This window comes from Arachis ipaensis, chromosome B06, assembly GCF_000816755.2.
Source record: "Arachis ipaensis cultivar K30076 chromosome B06, Araip1.1, whole genome shotgun sequence".
In the NCBI taxonomy this organism is placed as follows: Eukaryota; Viridiplantae; Streptophyta; class Magnoliopsida; order Fabales; family Fabaceae; genus Arachis; species Arachis ipaensis.
This window is the reverse complement of record NC_029790.2, coordinates 89,463,520-89,486,322: the sequence shown is the minus strand read 5'-3', so window position 1 is coordinate 89,486,322 and position 22,803 is coordinate 89,463,520. Positions and strand designations below refer to the sequence as shown.

General features: G+C 37.5%; 2 protein-coding genes and 1 long non-coding RNA gene across 7 annotated transcripts in view; 2 read left to right on the top strand and 1 right to left on the bottom strand.

Moving 5' to 3' along the window:
• LOC110263389 overlaps positions 1-5,040 on the bottom strand; it is a 12,737-nt gene extending 7,697 nt beyond the window's left edge. The window contains exons 1-6 of one of the 5 annotated variants that reach the window (XR_002348934.1): positions 4,724-5,031; positions 4,139-4,204; positions 3,018-3,110; positions 2,360-2,544; positions 1,924-2,069; positions 1,482-1,523 (exon numbers count right to left, since the gene is read on the bottom strand). Coding sequence is in view for 1 of the 5 variants with exons in the window: in XM_021104586.1 (XP_020960245.1) it covers positions 1,482-1,523; positions 1,935-2,083; positions 2,360-2,544; positions 3,018-3,033 (392 nt within the window). In the remaining 4 variants the exon portion in view is untranslated. Of the gene's footprint in view, positions 1-1,481; positions 1,524-1,923; positions 2,084-2,359; positions 4,205-4,723 lie in introns of all 5 variants that reach the window. The other 4 variants (XR_002348933.1, XR_002348935.1, XM_021104586.1 and 1 more) reach the window with 4 other exon arrangements.
• On the top strand, positions 5,795-6,566 carry LOC110264044. The gene is made up of 4 exons (XR_002349781.1): positions 5,795-5,886; positions 6,009-6,203; positions 6,298-6,454; positions 6,544-6,566. It is a non-coding gene; the product is annotated as an uncharacterized LOC110264044 (long non-coding RNA).
• The window catches only part of LOC107647047, a 55,579-nt gene continuing 39,741 nt past the window's right edge, over positions 6,966-22,803 (top strand). Inside the window, exon 1 of the mRNA XM_021105558.1 lies at positions 6,966-7,143. Coding sequence (XP_020961217.1) covers positions 6,966-7,143 — 178 coding nt within the window. The remainder of the gene's footprint in view (positions 7,144-22,803) is intronic.

Sequence of the window (22,803 nt, the reverse complement as noted above, 5' to 3'; positions counted from 1 at the left end):
AATCATCATACTGAACTAGGAGAGTCAATAACACCATTTGAACTCTGAGTTCCTATAGATGCCAATCATTCTGAACTTCAATGGATAAAGTGAGATGCCAAAACTATTCAAGAGGCAAAAAGCTACAAGTCCCGCTCATCTGATTGGAGCTATGTTTCATTGATAGTTTGGAATTTATAGTATATTCTCTTCTTTTTATCCTATTTGATTTTCAGTTGCTTGGGGACAAGCAACAATTTAAGTTTGGTGTTGTGATGAGCGGATAATTTATACGCTTTTTGGCATTATTTTTAGTATGTTTTTAGTAGGATCTAGTTACTTTTAGGGATGTTTTCATTAGTTTTTATGTTAAATTCACATTTCTGGACTTTACTATGAGTTTGTGTATTTTTCTGTAATTTCAGGTATTTTCTGGCTGAAATTGAGCGACTTGAGCAAAAATCAGATTCAGAGGTTGAAGAAGGACTGCTGATGCTGTTGGATTCTGACCTCCTTGCACTCAAAATGAATTTTCTGGAGCTAAAGAACTCAAAATGGCGCGCTTCCAATTGCGTTGGAAAGTAGACATCCAGAGCTTTCCATCAATATATAATAGTCTATACTTTGCTCAAGTTTAGACGACGCAAACTGGCGTTCAACGCCAACTCTCTGCCCAATTCTGGCGTCCAGCGCCAGAAACAAGTTGCAAAGTGGAGTTCAACGCCCAAAATGGCACAAAAGCTGGCGTTCAACTCCAAGAATGACCTCTCCACGTGTAGAATTAAAGCTCAGCCCAAGCACACACCAGGTGGGCCCCGGAAGTGGATTTATGCATCATTTACTTACTTCTGTAAACCCTAGTAGCTAGTTTATTATAAATAGGAATTTTTAATACTGTATTAGATATCTTTGATCAGTTGTATGCTATCTTAGATCACATTTGAAAAGCATTTCTACACGCTTATCTGAAATTCTCACCAATGAATTACATAAGTGTTTCTATCCTTAGTTTATTATTTATTTTCGAAAACTCCATAACTATTTTATATCCGCCTGACTGAGATTTACAAGGTGACCATAGCTTGCTTCATACCAACAATCTCCGTGGGATCGACCCTTACTCACGTAAGGTTTATTACTTGGACGACCCAGTGCACTTGCTGGTTAGTTGTATCGAAGTTGTGACAAATTATGAATTGAGATTAGAGCACCAAGCCTTTGGTGTCTATACCAGAGATCACAATTTCGTGCACCACATAACAGCTGCAAAAATAAATGAACAGATAACCTCTTTGAACTAATTATCTTATCGAATGTTTTTAGTAAACAAATCATTTTAAATTACCTGTTCCCACAATTTATAAGGCCATGTCCAGCTTGAATTACAACAATACTTTGTCCGAGAAGGATCTGAGGAAAAAAAACTAAATTTATTGGTAAATTAAAAATAAATGTTTAAGGAGCAATAATAAAGGGAAGCCTAAGAATGATTGTGGAGTGACCTGAATGCCAGAATCAAACTGGTCGGTCCATTCAGGAGGAAGCTGTAATAAATAAGGCCAAAAAGAAAAGAAAGATTGGGATGAATCAATTAATCATGAGATAGGTATACATAAGAAATAGAAATAAGATTTAAATGGTGGGGTATGTTGTTTTGTTTGAAGCTAAAAGCAAGGGAAGAATAATAAGTAAGAGAGAGAGAGAGAGAGAGAGAGAGAGAGAGAGTTAAGAGAGGTACAACATTAAAGGAGCTCTGCTAGTAGTTGGAGATATTAGGCTTACATTCTGTGGGCTCTTTGAAGACCCACTTATGGCACTTATGAGATGCAACTTTTTCCATCAACATGTTCCCATCCAAACATTAAGATTAAGATTAAGATTAATTCGTTGACACCCAATTAGAGACAAACACAGCATGGAGATTTTCACAAAACAAAGACCTACCCAGTACCCACCCTTCTCTATAATTATATAACTGAATGGACATCTTGCTAAAGGCCTTTCTCATTGGATCATCTCCTCCTCCGTCCATGTCTTCCACCAGACTTGCACTCCTTCCTTGGCAAAACCCATCTTCCCACATCAGCATCCTGCACCAAAGATACCAACTTTCTTTTCAACTTCAAATCAAACCCCATTTGCATTTTGCAACAATAACATATTCATAGATCAAAGTGTAGTAACAGTGGTAGTACTAAGACATATAGGCTGCCGTTATCGTCTCAAACCTTGCAACCATTGCCACCTCTAATAACATATTTCTTCTGCACATACATGTTGCTTTACACTGAATTAAACATTCACTTGCATATTGAGAAATTAAATAACAACAATTGATATAAAGATCACATAATTTGCAACCTAAAGTTGAAATAGTTACTTGATCTATTTGTTTAGCAGTTCTCTTAACAGGAAAGTTGCCTCCTTTTGCAATGGTAGCCCAATTCCCTTCACCAAATCTTTGAACAGAATCTTGTAGCAAATTGTCCTCTTCCTCTGGCCATGCTATTTTTCTCTTTTTGGAAGCCATGTTGCTACCATCTAATCCCTTGCTTTCAATATTATCTGTCAATGACACAGCTGGCAGTGTCTGTCTCTTAATAGTAACAAAAAACAAATCTCTGTTCCTTGCATCAAACTAGAGGATTGTGAGCCCTTGTTAGAAGTTTTAGATGAATTGCAAACTGGAGCATGTATAGTCAATGGAGCCTCAATTTTTGAACTACTAGGTGTTGATTCACTTAGTGAAGCAATCATTACCTAAGGAATGAACAATTCACAGAAACATGCCAGTGAAATGTTAAAGAATAGCACAATTGCTAGTCTTATGTTTGTCCAGTATGAAACAGATTTGCAAAACATTGTAAAATATATTATAGACTTCTTTCAGAAGTAAAATATGGAAATTAAGGTAGGAATTAGATTCAATAAAATGCAATTTAATCATAAGAACATGCAATCAAACAAGCACTGTGTAACCATCTAAGGCAAAAAATCTAGATATAATGTACAATTGGAGAAGGTATAGGGCCAGTGACCTTCACCTTCACACATGCCACAGTCTCTGATGCTACTTCCGTGCTTATTGGGGGAAATGCTTCAACCTTATATTCTAGGTCACTATCATCATCCTAGAGTTTCATCACAATCACAATCAAATTCAGATCTTCACAAAACAAGTAGAATTCAAATAATGTAGCAGAGGAGCAACACTTATATTACATCAGAGAAAAAGAAGAGCCACACTTATTTGTCATTTTCCTCGTCACTTAACACTTTGATTCTATGAAATAATAAAGTTAATACCCAAAGTTAATTTGTTTCCTTATAACCATGTCTAGTATTAAAATAGTTGCATCCGTTACTCACTCTAAGTTTAAATATAATTAAACACACAATAAAATGAATCCTGAGTGCAATGTTATAATACTAGTTAGAACTATAAATATATAGTTGAATGGTATCATTTGTAAGAGTTAGTGAACTCTAGTTCACCTAAATCTTTATATTCTAAGTCCCACTTAGTCACATTCTTATCAATTTTTCACTAATCAAACTCCTATTTGTAACATAAGCCATGATTACCATAAGAGCATGTACTTTACCTCAAAAACCTGTGATGACAATTTGTGAGGATCGGTGTTAAAATGTTTCAAAGAATCAATCATGTGGCTAAACAAGTAAATTCTTAATATATAGATGATAAAGATTCTATCTTAAAAGAATCCAACAGGAAATATTATTAAGAGAGTAAATATTTTGTATGTTCATATATGTTCCTATTCTATCTTAAAAGCTAATAGTATATATAGAAAATGATAAAGATTGATTGTTTTGAACAAAACTATATTTTATATGCAAGTGCAGGTGCTATAATAAAATATTCATCTGAGAGGAACTCAACGAAAATCTTAAAAACTAAAAGACTTCACAAGTAATTTAACATTAAACTATAATAACTACTACTTTTCAAACTAAGGAACATAGGAAGTTAACAGGCAAACTGGAGGAGCACTAGGTGAATTTGAGCTAGGAAAATTTTGATAGAAGGTAGAATCAATTAGGCAAATTCAAAATACAATATGTGAATAAAAGAAACAAAAAATAGAGAAACAATAAATGCGCAAGTAGATGGCAATACTAAGTGAAGAATTGTTACCACATTTTCTTGGCCATTTCCTTTTGAACTAAATTGAACAGCATTGGCTTTCATATTTAAAAGGTACTGAACAAATAGAGAAACAGAAGTTTGAGTTGGATTAATACATAAAATGAGTGAAAACTTGAATGCTTATTGATTCATTAACAGAATTACAACATGGCAATGTTTGGCATAATTACATGCACGTTACAAGATGTGTCAGGCCTTTATGAGCTCGATGTGCTCAACACTGATGGTAGATACCACACTGTGATGAATTTCAAAGAAGTTTGAAAAATCGAAGGAAAAAATGATATCGCCAAAAAAATCAAATTACCAAAATCTGAAACCGATAATGTATTGTTGAATCACTGAGCAAAGAAAACACTCGAAATTTTGATTCTAAATCAATGAATTACGAGTTTAACCTGCAATAAGTGGATGCAATAGGAATCAGAACTAAGGAAAGTGGAATCCAATATGAGAGAAAAATTAACTTAGATAAAACTAAAAATTGATAAGAGATATGGGAAAAGGATGCAATAGAACACAAATTGGGAGCACAAAAATCAGAATTGAGAGAGAGAGATAAGGAACTCATACCTGATTACTAGAGCACGATTGAGATTTCAATAGAAATCAGCACAAGCTTGTCCGAGAAAAAGGATTTAGAGCGCGACTAAGATTGAGATGAAAACTGGGAAGAGATTTGAGCGATGAAGAACCTGGAATGATGGAGATGTGAGAGCGAGAGCGAGATCGAGAAGAAGAAGGAGAACATTGGTGTGCGGTTCTCACTTCTCATTGAGAATAAGGCACTGAGAGTGGTTTTGTGTGAGGAGAGTGGCGAGGCACTGAGAGTGATGTTTCTGCGTTTCACGGTTTAGAGTCCCTTTGTTTTTTTGTTATTTTTTAAATTTTAGCCTTTTTTTAGTGGCAATAGCTGAAATGGCCATTATAATTTATAGTATTAATGGTAAATATATAATTGCCGCTAAATAATAATTTTAAAAAGAGAAATTGTGGCAATAATACTATTGCCGCTAAAAGTTTGTCGCTAAAAATCTTTTTTCTTGTAGTGTGTGTCTTATTTGCTCCTTGTAAATTAAATCTGATCATAGCATAGATTAGACTCTCCTGATAATAGCATTTTCTCTATTTCGTGTCATATTGCAAGTGGCAGCAACTATACTATATATTTGGCCACTATATATTTACAACCAATGAATTTAGTAGTTCATTGTAATGAATTTTTTGTTTGATCTATTCAAGTTCAATTCCCTGAAATATTATGATCTTTTCAGGTTCTTGTAGTGTTATAGTATATATAGGAAGTTTTGTTTGTTATTCTTGTTTATAGTTTTGATTTAGTAGATTGAATATTACATCCTAAGAACTTTTCTTTACAACATTGTTGGACAGGTAGCTGATGTTACTAGAAAGCATAGGTGGATCAGTGCTAACAATGAAGTCACATATTTTGGTTCATCTTTGAGGTGAGTATTCTTGTTCTCAATGTTATCATTGACACTAATTTCTCTGCTTTGGAAGATTTCAAGGTCTCCAATTGTCAATGTTAAGTACTATTATGTCATCTAAATAATCATTTCATTCCTTTCTTCCTGTTAGTTCAATTTTCAGTTTGCTAATGGGTGGCATTCTCAGCTTTTTGCCAAAATTAGAATAAGTTATATAACATTTGGAAGATTAACCCTAAGAGAGTCATCATTGCTTCTAAGAAATTCGTTCACTCCATTATCTTTGCAGTAAGTTTCTGTAATTGAGGCATGCATTATCTTTGCATCTCATCAAACATGATCATTTTAATCTTATATATTCATTGATTGTTTGTTTTCTTTCTTTTTTTTTTTTTTTTTTTTTTGGCAAGAGTTGGTGTTTCTGTACATTGAGAAAGTTGAAGCAAGCTTGAATATGAAAAAATTAGTCATTATACTTCCAAGGAGGAGGTCTTCCGCTATATATTGGCACTTCATTCTCTTTTGGAAAATCCTCCTAGAGACTATCCTAATAGTATAAGAGAAGACCTTGTTAAGGGGTTTGTTAGGATCTGTTTGTTGATCAGGTACTCTTATGTGGCTTCTATTTTATTTTAACTCTGTCTCTACTATTATTTTCTGCTCAGATACAAAATGTCCTATCTTGGTTTCTTTCTTTAGGGAAGAGGGAAAGATATCACGCAAGCTTGTTGAGTGTATTAATACATATTTGTTAAATGATGGTCCAAATTTGTGCGGTCATTTGTTACAGATTCATACTGCTATACAGCAATTCATGTTTCGTTGTTGGCTGGCAACACATGATCGAGTGCTTAAGGTGTCTTACCATTGTATTTGAATGCAAAATACTGCATTAAACTTATAAATTATTTTTATTTATTTTTTTAAACCCAATGTCTGTTATAGGATTCACTTATATTGTATTCAAGGATTCATGAAGTTTCTAAAGGCTGACAAAGAGAAATCGTGTCAGATGGTGGCTGCTTACTTTTGAAAAAATCGGAGAATCACGGTTGATCCAACACTACTCCGCCTAATAAAAAAAGTAAATCAAAAGGCAAGTTCCCAATTCTAAGTTCAATTAATTAATATGATATATTGAATTAAAATTAAGTTACAGAATCAGTTATCTATATAGAATATGAGTTAAATGTCACATCATATGTTTATACACAAATTATATGGTGGTTGATCTTTTTTGTGCATATAATATTTTATATAATCAAACAAGTGCTAACGTATAAGATGCAAGCAAGGTTCAGAAGAGGAAGAAGGTGAAGGATGTTGGGTTGAGGAAGAAAAAGCTTAGAAAGGGTGAAGACGAAGAGATGGATGTGTTAATGGCAATGATAGACTTGAAGGTGGTGTTGAGGGTGCGGAGAATGAAAGAGTTGAGCGAAGAGAAGTTGCATTGGTGTGAACACAAGATGAGCAAAGTTAGAATCGTCGCAGGGAAGCTTCAAACAGATTTAGATGTAAACAAGGGTGACACACCACTATTTCGTGGTATATTTTGTACTTAATTGAGTGGATTTTATCCACTAAACTCACACTTATTCATATAATTTGCATGATTTTACATTTTCCTTCCTAATTCTGTGCTATGATTGAAAACATGCTTCTTTGGCCTTTTAAATTACTAATATTAATCCTCTCTTATTACCGTTCGATACCGTGATCTGTGTGCTAAGTGTTTTAAGGCTTTATAGGACAGGAATGGCTTAGAGGATGGAAAGGAAGCTTGCAAAAATAGAAGGAACACAAGAAACTAAGGAGCTGACCAGCGAGGAACGACGTGTGTGCGTACCTGACGCGTACGCGTGACACGCGAAGATGACCATTGACGCGTACGCATGACTGACGCGTACGCGTGACATGCGCCACGTGCAAAAATTGCAGAAAGCGCTGGGGGCAATTTTGGGCTGAGTTTGGACCCAGTTTTCGGCCTAGAAAACACAAATTAGAGGCTATTGGTGCACGAAATTGTAAATCACACTTTTTACAACTCATACCACTAACCAGCAAGTGCACTGGGTCGTCCAAGTAATACCTTACGTGAGTAAGGGTCGAATCCCACGGAGATTGTCAGCTTGAAGCAAGCTATGGTTATCTTGTAACTCTTAGTCAGGATATCAATTATGATTATCAGTTTGAATTGCGAAGAATAAAAGAGCATGAAATAAATACTTGTTATGAAGTAATGGAGAATATGTTAGAGTTTTGGAGATGTTTTGTCTTCTGAATCTCTGCTTTCCTACTGTCATCTTCTTCACGCACGCAAGGCTCCTTCCATGGCAAGCTGTATGTTGGTGGATCACCGTTGTCAATGGCTACCATCCATCCTCTCAGTGAAAAAGGTCCATGTACATGGCTAATCATCTGTCGGTTCTCACTTGTGATGGAATAGGATCCATTGATCCTTTTGCGTCTGTCACTACGCCCAACACTCGCGAGTTTGAAGCTCGTTGTAGTCATCCCTTCCCGGATCCTACTCGGAATACCACTGACAAGGTTTAGACTTTCCAAATCTCAAGAATGCTACCAATAGATTCTAGCTTATACCACAAAGACTCTGGTCTCACGGATCTGAAAGTTCTGTTGTCAAGAGAGGTGATTAGACTCATGAGCCAGGAACCCAAGAGATACTCATTCAATATAAGGTAGAACGGAGGTGGTTGTCAGGCACGCGTTCATAGGTTGAGAATGGTGATGAGTTTCATAGATCATCACATTCATCGTATTGAAGTGCAAATGAATATCTTAGATAGAAACAAGCGTGTTTGAATAGAAAACAGAAATAGTTGCATTAATTCATCGAGACACAACAGAGCTCCTCACCCCCAACAATGGAGTTTAGAGACTCATACCATCAAAGATACAAAGTTCAGATCTAAAAATGTCATGAGCCGCAAAATAAATCTCTAAAAGTTGTTTAAATACTAAACTAGTAACCTAGGTTTACAGAAAATGAGTAAACTATGATAGATAGTGCAGAAATCCACTTCCGGGGCCCACTTGGTGTGTGCTGGGGCTGAGACTTGAGCTTTACACGTACCTAGGCTGTTTGTGGAGTTAAACGCCAGGTTGTAACCTGTTTTGGGCGTTTAACTCCAACTTGTAACCTGTTTCTGGCATTTAACGCCAGAATGGAACATGGAACTGGCGTTAAATGCCAGTTTACATCATTTATCTTTGAGCAAAGTATGGACTATTATATATTTCTGGAAAGCCCTAGATGTCTACTTTCCAACGCAATTGAGAGCGCACCAGTTGGACTTCTGTAGCTCCAGAAAATCCATTTCGAGTGTAAGCAGGTCAGAATCCAACAACATCAGCAGTCTTTTTTTTCAGCCTGAATCAGATTTTTGCTCAGATCCCTCAATTTCAGCCAGAAGATACCTGAAATCACAGAAAAGCACACAAACTCCTAGTAAAGTCCAGAAATATGAATTTTGCCTAAAAACTAATAAAAATATACTAAAAACTAACTAAAACATACTAAAAACTACATGAAATCACCCCCAAAAAGCGTATAAAATATCCGCTCATCACAACACCAAACTTAAACTGTTGCTTGTCCTCAGGAAACTAGATAAATAACATAGGATAGAAAGAAAATCAAGAGGCAAAATCATCTCAGAGTTTCTGTATGAAGCTTAAATTCTAATTAGATGAGCGGGACTAGTAGCTTTTTGCTTCTGAACAGTTTTGGCATCTCAATTTATCCTTTGAAGTTTAGAATGATTGGCATCTATAGGAACTTAGAATTCGGAAAGTGTTATTGATTCTCCTAGTTTAGTATGTTGATTCTTGAACACAGCTGCTTTCTGAGTCTTGGTCGTGGCCCTAAGCACTTTGTTTTCCAGTATTACCACCGGATACATAAATGCCACAGACACATAACTGGGTGAACCTTTTTAGATTGTGACTCAGCTTTGCTAAAATCCCCAATTAGAGGTGTCCATAATTCTTAAGCACACTCTTTTTGCTTTGGATCACGACTTTAACCACTCAGTCTCAAGTTTTTCACTTGGACCTGCATGCCACAAGCACATGGTTAGGGACAGCTTGGTTTAGCCGCTTAGACCAGAATTTTATTTATTTGGCCCTCCTATCCATTAATGCTCAAAGCCTTGGATCCTTTTTTTCCCTTTGCCTTTTGGTTTAAAGGGCTATTGGATTTTTCTGCTTGCTTTTTCTTTTTCTTTCTTTATATATATATATATATATATATATATATATATATATATATATATATATATATTGCTACTTTTTTTTGCTTCAAGAATCAATTTTATGATATTTCATATTATCAATAACATTTTTCCTCTTTCATCAATCTTTCAAGAGCCAACAGATTTAACATTCATAAATTCCACTATCAAAATTATGCACTGTTCAAGCATTCATTCAGAAGACAAAGAGTATTGCCACCACATATAAATAATTTGAATTTTTCTTATTAAAGACTTAAAAAAAATTATTGCCTCCTTATTCTAAAAATCTGCTATTTTATTCATGTTTAATGATGATGAGAAAAATAAATTATAGCTTAATTGGAGATAAAATTAAAAATAAAGATACTAATTACTACTACTCATATATAACTTCTAAGGTAGATTTCTAATAAGAACAATTATCACAGAGTTAAGATTAAGATTAGGACTCAACAACCTTTATTTTGGGAGGTAGATGCCTCTTTAGTCTGTGGGGTGCTTGGCCCTTCAAGAGATAGCTTCTGGCGCTTCAGTTCCTTCAGTTCACGCCCTTGCTCTTCTTGTTCCCTAAGCAGTTTGCAGAGCATGCTGTTTTGATTTCGCTATTCTTCCTTCAGTTGATCCATAGCTTCTTGCAACTTGGTGATAGATGCTTCTAGGAGCCCCCAGTATTCAATTTGAGGGATTTCCGGGAGGAACTCCTGTGCTCTCCTCTTGATGGGATCGTCCTGCACTTGTTGTCCTTCCATTGACTTTTTGGTGATTGATTGCTCAACTGAGATATACTCATCTACTCCCATCTTTACCCCAGCATCTTTACATAGCAGAGAGATTAAGCTTGGATAAGCCAATTTGGCATCTTTAGAGTTCTTGTTTGCAATTGTGTAAAGCTCACAAGAAATCAGCTGATGAACTTCCACTTCTTTTTCCAACATAATGCAATGAATCATCACTGCTCTTTTGATGGTGACTTCAGAACGGTTGCTAGTGGGCAGTATAGAATGCCCAATGAAGTCCAGCCAGCCTCTGACGACTGGTTTGAGATCTCCTCTCTTGAGTTGGTTTGGGACACCCTTTGTGTTGGTTGTCCATTTGGCTCCAGGGAGGTATATGTCCTCTAGAATTTTGTCCAAGCTCTTATTTAGTCTCATCATTCTCCTATTAAAGGAGTCCGGGTCATCTTGCAGTTGAGGCAGCTTGAAGATTTCTCTTATTTTGTCAGGGTGGAGGTGAACAATCTTCCCTTTGACCAGAGTTTGATAGTCATAGAATGCGGTTCCAGCTATTCTCTGCCTGTCTGTCTGCCACAGATTAGAGTAAAATTCCTGAACCATGTTTCTTCCCACCTTTGTCTCAGAATTAGCTAGAATTTCCCAGCTCCTGTTTCGAATTTGCTCTTGGATCTCCGGATATTCATCTTCTTTCAGATCGAATTTAACTTCTGGGATCACTGACCTTAGACCCATTATTTTGTAGTAATGGTCTGAATGTTCTTTGGTTGAGAACTTCCCTTCACTACAACATTTTGGGTCTATGGCCACGGTTTTTTTGGTCACGGTAAAAAACCGTGACCATAGACCCTCTATGGTCACGGTTTTTTAGGGTGACCAAAAAAAAGCTATGGTCACGGTTTTTTTGGAAAAGGTTTCCAAAGTGGTTTTGAAATATTCTCTTTCTTGCCTCTTGAGGTTACGGGTGAGCACGGGTAGCGGGTACCCGATTACCCGTCCGAACCCGAACCGAACCAATTAAATTGGTTCTGAAACCAACGGGTAATCGGGTCCAACCCGAACCAAACTGATGGTTTTTGTTAGTGATTGGTTCGGGTATCGGTTTTGGGGGTGCGGAACCTAAACCAACCCGTGAACCCGATCATATATTAATTAAATAAAAAGATAAAAAATATATATATATGGCTTTTCTATTAGACAATGATTATTCATTATTAATATGTTTGGATTTTAATGAGTTTAGTTTTTAATGTATTTGGTGTTTAACATGTTTGGATTATTTCTATTGATGTTACATGTTTATTGTACTTGTTGAATTTTTAAAATAAAAATTTGATTTTTTTTATGAATTTCAAAGTCATCGGGTACCCAATTACCCGAACCGAACCAATCCGTTCTTAATCGGTTTGGTTTGGTTCAGGTACATATATAAAAAAAATGCAAATCCGAACCAAACCGAACCAATTACATTTTAATCGGTTCGGTTCTAATTTTACCATAAATCCGAACCAAACCGACCCATGCTCACCCCTACTTTAGGTGGTTTGTTTTCTCTTAGGAGCCATGATCTTGGTGAGTATTGGCTTAGTGATCACGGATAAACACACCAAACTTAGAGGTTTGCTTGTCCTCAAGCAAAAGAAAGGAAAGGAGAGGGATATAGGGAGAGCCAAGTTCGAATTGTGGAGGAGAGGAGGGTGGCCGAATGAGGATTTAAAGGTAAGGGGGTGGGTTTTCGAAAATTTTTGAAAAAGATATGATAGAAAATGTGATTTGTAAAAGATAAGTGTGATAGGAAAAAGATGTAATTTAAAATTGAAAAGATATGAAAGATATTTGAAAAAGATAGATTTGTTTTAAAAAAAGATATTGTGAAGATTTGAAAAAGATATTGATGAGTTGAAAAGATTTGAAAAAGATAGATTTGTTTTGAAAAAGATTTGAAAAGAAGTTGAAGAAGAATTGAGAAAGATTTAATTTTAGGATTAAGATATTTTTAATATTTTTGGAAACGAGTTTGAAAAATGAAAGTATGGGAACATGTTTATGCAAGAAAGTATGCATGGAAATATGAAAATTTGAAAAAAAATCAAGTTGGGAATAAAAACTTTCTCCCCTCCACAATCCTGGCGTTAAAAGCCCAACTGCTGCTTGTTTTGGGCGTTTAACGCCTATCTGTAGCCTCTTTTAGGCGTTTAACGCCCAGCTGTTGCTTCTGACTGGCGTTAAACCCCAGAAATCTTTTGTCACTGGGCATTTTTCTGAACGCCCAGGATGCTACAAGTTTGGCGTTAAACACCCAGTAGAAGCTTCTTTTGGGCGTTTAACGCCCAATTGTACCTCTTACTGGCATTTTATTGCTAGTGAGCTCCTTTTCCCTGTTTTGTACTCTGAATCCTTCTGTAACTCTGTGAACTTATGAAATTGATACTTTACCTTGAAGATTATTTATATTAAACTCGTATAATTATTATTTGAATAACAAATAAGCTTTACAAATGGCTGGGTTGCCTCCCAGCAAGCGCTTCTTTATTGTCTTTAGCTGGACCTTGCTGAGCTTTTAATCTAGCCTTAGCTTTGAACATTCTTGCTCAACATTGCCTTCAAGATAATGCTTGATTCTTTGTCCATTAACAATGAATTTCTTGTTAGAATCAATGTCTTGAAGCTCCACATATCCATATGGTGACACACTTGTAATCACATATGGTCCCTTCCACCGAGATTTCAGTTTCCCGGGGAATAATCTGAGTCTAGAGTTGAATAGCAGAACCTTTTGTCCTGGTTCAAAGACTCTGGGTGACAGTTTCTTATCATGCCACCTTTTTGCTTTCTCTTTGTAAATCTTAGCATTTTCGAAAGCATCGAGTCTGAATTCCTCTAGCTCATTCAGCTAGAGCAATCTTTTTTCTCCAGCTAACTTGGCATCAAGGTTTAGGAATTTGGTTGCCCAGTAGGCCTTATGTTCCAGTTCCACGGGCAAATGACAGGCCTTACCATACACAAGCTGGTATGGAGAGGTCCCTATAGGAGTGTTGAATGCTGTTCTGTATGCCCACAGAGCCTCATCCAAGCTTCTTGCCCAATCCCTTCTACGGGTAATTATAGTCCATTCCAGGATTCTTTTTAGTTCTCTATTAGAGACTTCAGCCTGCCCATTTGTCTATGGATGATATAGAGTTGCTACTTTGTGGCTAATTCCATATTGGACCATAGCAGAGTAAAGTTGTTTATTGCAGAAGTGAGTGCCCCCTTCACTGATTAGTGCTCTAGGGACACCAAACCTGCTGAAGATATGTTTCTGGAGGAACTTCAGCACTGTCTTAGTGTCATTAGTGGGTGTTGCAGTTGCCTCTACCCATTTAGCTACATAGTCTACTGCCACCAGAATATATGTGTTTGAGTATGATGGTGGGAAAGGCCCCATGAAGTCAATACCCCATACATCAAACAACTCAATCTCCAAGATTTCTTGTTGAGGCATGGCGTAACTGACGTAGCGGAAATTGGCGAGTTAAGAATTTATTATAAGAGATACATTGCAAGTACAGTTCTTAACCAACCAAAAATCCACTTATCAATTTAGAAGGGTTGTCACAAACTTAAAATTAAAATACTGGGAGTATAAATCCCAGGTCGTCTCCCAACGAGTTACAGAAAGATGTGCTATTTTATTAATTAGATGTTTTCCAAAATGGGTTGAGTTGATAAGCAGAAAATTAAATTAGAGAAATTATGTAATTTTAAATAAAAACCTTGACTGGGAGTAGATTAGTTGAAAGCCCTATTCTTGTTGGAGTACTCTCAAGATTAATTGATAATTGGAGGTTGATCTGCTTAGTTATCCTTTACTAGGTAGAGGGAAGTTAAGCAAGTTGGAAAACTAATTCTAGTCACAAGTCCTAATCCTCTCCCTTGGGAAGGACTAGTGTCAATAACTAGAGGGCGGTCCAACAATAAACCCAATTACAATTTTTTCTTTTAAGTAATCCAACTCAAGGTTTCCTTTCAATCATCTCCCAATCAAGTTATGGAACTACTCGCTCATTGTGAATGTAAATTTCATAACATAAGAAAGAGAAGTAAAGGAAGACATGATAAATAATAATTAAAAGATCAATTAAAAATAAAAATAGTTCTTATATAAATAAACTCTAGAAATAATCCAAGAATAACTCTGAGTAAATACAGAACATGAAAGAGTAAGTGACAAGTAAGGAAACAAACTAGAATGACGAAGTCTTGACGGAGGTAATAACTCTTCCCAATGTTCCGATCCAAAAAGCAATAAAATCAAATCCTAAGAACTATGGATGTATAGAGAGAAAAACTAGAGGAGAGGTAAAATCAGATCTAAAAAACTAAAACTATGTGGAATGAATGTTCTGTTCTGTCTCTGCATGTTCCCTGGCTCTAATCTGCTTTTCTGGGCCAAAAACTGGGTCAAAATAGGGCCCAAAATCGCCCCCAGCGAATTCTGCAGATTCTGCAGATCACGCATGTCACGCGATCGCGTCATCCAGCGTTTTGCCTTTCCACGCGTGCGCGTCATCCATGCCTTCGCGTTACTAGTGCAGTTTCCAATCCGCGCGGTCGCGCGAGCCATGCATTCGCGTCACTGCAATTTCGTCTATATCGCGCGGTCGCGTGAGCTATGCGTCCGCGTCATTTCTCGCTGGTCATCTCCTTAATTTCTTGTGTTCCTTCTATTTTTGCAAACTTCCTTTCCAATCTCCAAGTCATTCATGCCCTATAAAGCCTGAAACACTTAAGACACAGATCACGGCATCGAATGGAATAAAGGGGAGTTAAAATACAAAATTAAAAGTCTCTAAGAAGCAAGTTTTCAACCATAAAGCATTTTTAGGAAGGAATTATAAATGCATGCTTATTTAATGAATAAGTGGGTAAAGATTTGATAAAACCACATAATTAAACACAATATAAATCATAAAATAATGGTTTATCAACCTCCCCACACTTAGATATTAGCATGTCCTCATGCTTAGTTGAAGGAGATAAAATAAATGAGTAGGAACATGTAAAACTCATGCAATGCAATGCAACCTATATATGAATGCAACTATATGATTCTTGTCTACCTGATTAAAAGTGAATAAGCTCTTCAAGACAATCACAAATCAAATTCCACTAATTCAATTCTTATACAGTAAGAATAGATAAAAATGCAAGAAGGTAGCTCATGAAAGCAGGGAACATAGAATTTAAGCATTGAACCCTCACTGATGATGTATGTACGCTCTAATCTCTCTAGTGTATATGGTAATTACTCTATCCTTCTCTAATCATGCTTTTTAACTTTTGTTCTTCACCTAACCAATCTACAACATTTAATATACCAATGCAAACATCATGAGGTCTTTTCAAGGTTGTAATGGGGCTAAGGTAAGGGTAAGGATACACATATGGTTAAGTAAGCTTTATAAATTGAATCTTTAATTAACCTAAGCTTTAACCCACACATATGTACATTCTATATAACTTAAATCTCATACCTAGCTACCCAAAATTTTTCTTTCACATTCCTTATTCATGTATCAACTTTTATTTTAATTTTATCACACATGCATTGATCCTTGAATTCTTAACTTAACATTGGGGTAATTTTGTCCCCTTATTTAATTATTGAATATTTTTGGATTTTTTTTATATATAAACATAGCTTATCAATGCACATAGATGTTAAATTCTTATAGTTTCACATGAGTAGGTACCCAAATTTTCATTATATCATTATGACACATTCCCTTATTATCTTTTGTTCCCACAATTTCCCATACTTAATTAACACATAATTCTATCTTAAGCTAACCAAAGATTCAATTGGGATATAAAATTATTTTTCCACTTAAGGCTAGTAATGTGGTAAAATAAAGAACAATTGGGATTTAAAGGCTCAAAGTGGCTAACAAAGGTAATTGCAAGGGTATGCTTAATTTGGAAAAGTGAGCTACATAAATAATGGCCTCAATCATATGCAAGCATATAAATATACTAAACATTGGACATATAGGATGAAACAAAATATAAATTACAATCATAGAGAAGTAAACACACAAGAATAAAATAATTATGGTTAAATAATGTAACCATGTATAAAGGCTCAAATCTCACAGGTTGTGTGTTCTTTTAGCTCAAAAACCATGTTCCAAATATAACTTCAAGCAAATTTAACACAAAAGTTTTAATTAAAATCAGTGAAATTTTGTTCTAAAAAAATAGGGTCTTAGAAGAAATTTATTGTCTTTTCAATCAAGTGGAACATGCATGCAACTAATCTACTCTATGCAATTTATCTTATTCTACAAAATAAAAAAACTAACTAAATATCCTATTTTATTGGTGTTAGGGAAGAAAAAATTACCTCCGGAAGTCAGGTACTGACCGACCTCCCCACACTTAAGGCTTTGCACCGTCCTCGGTGCCATCTGTTAGGAACAAAGGTGGGTTGGTAGCAGTATCTCCACAGTCGAGACCGTCATGGCTCCCTGTGCTGGTAAAGGAAGTGGAATCCGGGGTGTCTGAGTCTCTGTATTTTCCCTTAAGTAGCTCCTTGAGGCATGTGAATTGGTGCTTGTTACGGCGCTCTCTTAGATTTGCTTTGTGTTCCTGCCGATCCAACCTTTCAAGTATCTGATGGAGCAGTTGAGTTGTTGTAGGTGCTTGTGGTGTTGAAGGAGGAATCTCTTCAGCCGGTTCAGTAGGCTGGCTTGTAGTGGCTGCTGGAGGTCCGATGTATTTCCCGTTAGGGACATACTAATCTTCCCGTGGAAGCATGGCTTTGGTGTCCCCAGCTCTGTAGGAGACTCCAGCTGCTGAGACAAGATCTGAGACCAAGGCAGAAAAAGGTAAGTTGCCCAGAATTTGTACGTGTTCCATAGCACTCCGGATGTGTCTTGGTAGGTTCAGATGCTGGTCTGTAAGGATGCACCATAGTAGAACTGCCATGTCTGCAGTGAAGGAAGACTCGTGGGTGCTCGAAAAGACGTAATGGGACATAATCTGTACCCATACTCGATCTTCCAAGGTAAGTGCGGAAGCCGATATTCCCTTAGGACGGGAACGATGGTATCCGTAGATCCATCTGCTGTCAGGTAGTGCGATAACTCTGAGAACAGCGTCCCAGTCAAATTGGTACATTTGGCGCTTGAGCGCGGCTTCTTGAAATGCGTCCAGTCCTTCTGGAGTAGGGGGAAGATCTAGAGCTCGTTGAATGGCCTCTTCCGTAATGGGGACTTACTTCTGTCAGACATAGACAGACTGCAGGGTTGGCAGGTGGAAATTTGAGTAGAACTCTACTACCCAAGAAAGATTAACCTGGCGTGGCTGTCTCTGGAAGAAACCTCATTGTCTTCGTGCAATTTGCGGCTCAACAAATTCAGTAATATGGTTTGGGAGGATAAGAAGGTGTTCGTTGTTGTAACTCCTTTCTGCCAGAATGGGGAACATCTGCTCACAGTAGCGATTGATAAATCGCACAGGGTCCTTTGCTGGGAAGGCTTTCTCTTTATCATCAACCTTTATAATCATCTTAATTCTTTTTGTTGAGGGTTTAACTGCAGTTGAAGAAGGTTCTGCCACTAGTGCTCATTTTGTTCCTCTCCTTGCTGTTGATTTGGGAGCAGCTTTCTCCTTGCCTTTCTTGGTGGCCATCCTGAAAGGGAGAAAAAAGAAAGTATGTCAAAATGTCAAGGGGTAGAGCAAGGAAGAGGGTGGGTAAGGTGGTAATCAATGCACATTAAAGGATAAATGATATTGACACATGGTCATGACTACATGTGAAAAAATCATAAACGGAAATATAGATGGTGCATAGGATGACAATTAAATGCAAGGTGTTTATTGGTATGCAGGCAAAGGCATGAGAAGCATAGATCAAGCATTCAATGTCCAAGTTAAATTACCACAGGATTTAAACTAACAACCTGTTTGTAATAACAATTATATTAAATTAATAAAATATAAAAAAGGGGTTTGTGAAAAGCAGGCATTTAGAGTAGTAGAATAAAAGAAATCCAAAAATAGTTCACAATGCCATATGGGCTTTTTCACAAACACATAGCATGCATGGTAGGTAAGCTATTGAAAGTATTAAATTGAACATGCAAGCAACCCTTTAAGAATTAACATATAATTGCCAAACAAGTTATGAACAATCCACAAGCAAACAAAAGGAATAATAACGACCCTTACTAAATATCTAACACCAATTAAAAGAGAAAAAAGAAAGAAAAAGAAAACATGAATAATGAAAATAAAAAGAAAAAGAAAAGAAGAAGATAACATAAATTAAGAAGAATGGAAAAGTAAGGAGGGAAGAAGAAAAGAAAAACCTTGTTAATGGTGATGAGAGAGAGAAAGTAGAAAGTGAGGAAGAAGGAAGAAGGAAGGAGGAAGAAAGGGAAAGAAAATGATGAGGGGGGAAAAGAAAAAGTAGGATTTGGGGAAGAGAAAGATAAGATATTTGGCAAATTAGGATAAGCTGTACGGCGCAAGCGACGCGACCGCGTGGGGGACGCGTTCGCGCGACTTGCGCTTAAATGAATTGACGCGGTCGCGTCGGTCACGCGGACGCGTGACTTGTTTTGTGCTACTGGCGCGAGGGCAGCCTCGCGCTCGCATAACTCTCTGTTCAGAACTTATTTTTGCCAAAATCCAGGGTGACGCGGTCGCGTAGTCGACGCGATCGCGTGAGTGGCCACTATAGGGATATGACGCAGACGTGTGAGCCATGCATCCGCGTGGTAAGGATTGTGCGTTCAGCACCAGTCCAGCACCACTCTAGCACAACTTTCGGTTGTGCACCCTTTCTTACGTCGATTTTCAGGTCACGTGTCCGCGTGGGAGGCATGTTTCCCTTGTGACACGGTTGCGTTAGTGACGCGGTCGCGTGGGGTGATTTGTGCCAAAGGCACGCCTCCAGCCACGCTCCCGCGTGACTCTCTGTTCGATTTGTTATTCTCTCTGAGCCACCTGCGACGCAGACGCGTCGCGGCTCGCCCCTCTTTTTTTTTAAATAATATGCAAATGCAAATGCAAACTAAATGTACTAATAAAGAGAAGAGTTATTGAATAAGAAAACTAAGAGTAAAGAGAAGAACGATCATACCATGGTAGGTTGTCTCCCACCTAGCACTTTGCTTTAACGTCCGTAAGTTGGACGCTCCACTAGATCAGTCTTCTGCTGTGAGTGGATCTTCCAAGAGGAAGATTTCTAGCTCCTTGTTTTTCGTCACCTTCTCGCCGTGATATAGCTTCAAACGATGTCCATTAACCTTGATGAGTTCAGAGCTGGAAGGGTGACTTAGGTGAAAAACTCCGTACGGCTCAGCCTTCTCTATTCTATAGGGACCTTCCCATCTTGATCTCAACTTGCCAGGCATGAGCCTCAGTCTGGATTTGTAAAGGAGGACTAAGTCCCCAGGTTAGAACTCTTTCCTCTTGATGTGCTGATCATGTACAGCCTTCATCGTTTCCTAGTACAGTCTGGAGTTCTCATAAGCTTCCAGGTGAAGGCTTTCCAATTCTTGCAGTTGCAACTTCCTTTCAGCTTCGGCTTCCTCAAATCTCATGTTGCACTCTTTCACTGCCCAAAAGGCTTTGTGCTCTACCTCAACTGGTAGATGACAGGCTTTTCCATAAACTAAGCGAAATGGACTCATCCCAATGGGTGTCTTGTATGCTATTTTGTATGCCCAAAGTGCATCTTGTAGCCTGGTGCTCCAGTCTCTTCTATGAGGTTTGACTATCTTCTGTAATATGCACTTTATCTCTCTGTTAGACACCTCGGCTTGCCCATTAGTCTGAGGGTGATAGGCTGTTGCTACTTTATGAATTATCCCATGCTTCTTCAGTAATCCTGTTAGTCTCCTGTTACAAAAATGGGTTTTTTGATCACTCACAATTACTCGTGGTGATCCAAAGCGACAAATAATGTGGTTTCTCACAAAGGAAACAACAGTGTTAGCATCATCAGTGCGGGTAGGAATTGCTTCCACCCATTTGGAAACATAATCTACAGCTAACAATATATAAAAATAATCATTAGAATTTGGAAATGGACCCATGAAGTCAATGCCCCAAACATAAAAAATTTCACAGAAAAGCATAATTTGTTGAGGCATCTCATCCTTCTTGGATATATTACCAAATTTTTGGCATGGGAAACAAGATTTACAAAATTCAGCAGCGTCTCTAAAAAGAGTAGGCCACCAAAATCCACAGTCTAAGATTTTTCTAGCTGTTCTTTGAGGGCCAAAATGTCCTCCACTCTCAAATGAGTGACAGGCCTCTAAGATGGACTGGAATTCTGATTGAGGTACACACCTTCTAATTACCTGGTCAGTGCCACATCTCCATAAATATGGGTCATCCCATATATAATATTTAGACTCACTTTTCAGCTTGTCTCTTTGATGCTTAGTAAAGTTTGGAGGAAAAGTGTGGCTAACTAGATAATTAGCTACAGGTGCATACCAAGGGACTATCTCAGATACTGCTTGCAGGTTATCAAATGGGAAATTATCAGCTATAGGAGTGGAGTCATCCTTAATGTGCTCAAGGCGACTCAAGTGGTCTGCCACTAAATTCTGGTTTCTACTCCTATCCTTTATTTCTAAATCAAATTCTTGTAGTAGCAGTATCCAATGTATAAGCCTTGGTTTGGATTCCTTTTAAGCTAATAAATACTTTAGAGCTGCATGGTCTGAATACACTACTACTTTAGTACCAAGTAAATAGGCTCGGAATTTATCCAGAGCAAAAACAATAGCAAGAAGCTCTTTCTCAGTAGTAGTGTAATTAGACTGAGCAGTGTCTAAAGTTTTAGACGCATAAGCAATTACAAAGGGATCCTTACCTTCACGCTGAGCCAGCGCTGCTCCAACTGCATGGTTGGAAGCATCGCACATGATTTCGAATGGCTGGCTCCAGTCTGGTCCTCTCACAATTGGAGCTTGAGTCAGGGCAGTTTTCAGCTTATCAAATGCTTGTTTGCAATCCTCACTGAACTCGAACTCAATATCTTTCTGCAGTAATTTGGATAAGGGAAGTGCTACCTTACTGAAGTCCTTAATGAATCTCCGGTAAAAACCTGCATGGCCAAGGAACAAACGGACTTGCCTCACAGAGGAGGGGTAAGGCAAACTAGAAATAACATCCACCTTTGCTGGGTCTACAGAAATGCCAGTATTAGATACAACATGTCCTAGTACGATCCTTTGTTTAACCATAAAGTGACATTTTTCAAAATTTAATACAAGGTTTGTACTGACACATCTATCTAATACTCTAGATAAACCATCTAAGCAAAGGCTAAAAGAATCACCATAAACGCTAAAATCATCCATAAAAACCTCCATACAGTCCTCAATAAGATCAGAGAAAACACTCATCATGCACCTTTGGAAAGTAGCTGGTGCATTACACAAGCCAAAGGGCATTCTCTTATAAGCATAAGTCCCAAAAGGACAGGTGAAAGTAGTCTTTTCCTGATCTTCAGGAGCTATATGAATCTGGAAATAACCTGTGTAACCATTTAAAAAGCAATAATGTGATTTACCTGACAGGCGATCCAGCATTTGATCAATGAATGGAAGAGGATAGTGATCCTTGCGAGTGGCCTGGTTTAGGCGCCTGCAATCAATGCAGACTCTCCAGGCGTTCTGTACTCTAGTTGCTATGAGTTCTCCATGCTCATTCTTCACTGTAGTGACTCCAGACTTCTTGGGCACCACTTGTACTGGGCTTACCCATTCACTGTTTGAGATGGGGTAGATAATATCCGCCTCTAGTAGTCTGGTCACTTCCTTTTTGACAACCTCCAAGATAGTGGGATTTAGTCTTCTCTGGGGGTTGACGAACAGGTCTTGCTCCCTCTTCTAAAAATATTCTGTGCTCACAAACTTGAGGGTTGATGCCCACTATGTCTGCCAAACTCCACCCAATTGCCTTCTTATGCTTCCTCAGTGATAAACCCATATTTTATGATATATTTTGTGCTTAATTTGAGTAATTTATTCAATCCTTCACCCACTTATTCATATTAATTGCATGGTTTTACTTTCCCTTCCTTATTATGTGATGTATGTGAAAAACATGTTTCCTATGCTTTAAAATCAATTATTTTAATTACCTTTATTTCCATTCGATGCCGTGATTAGTGTGTTGAGTAGTTTCAGATCTTCTAAGGCAGGAAT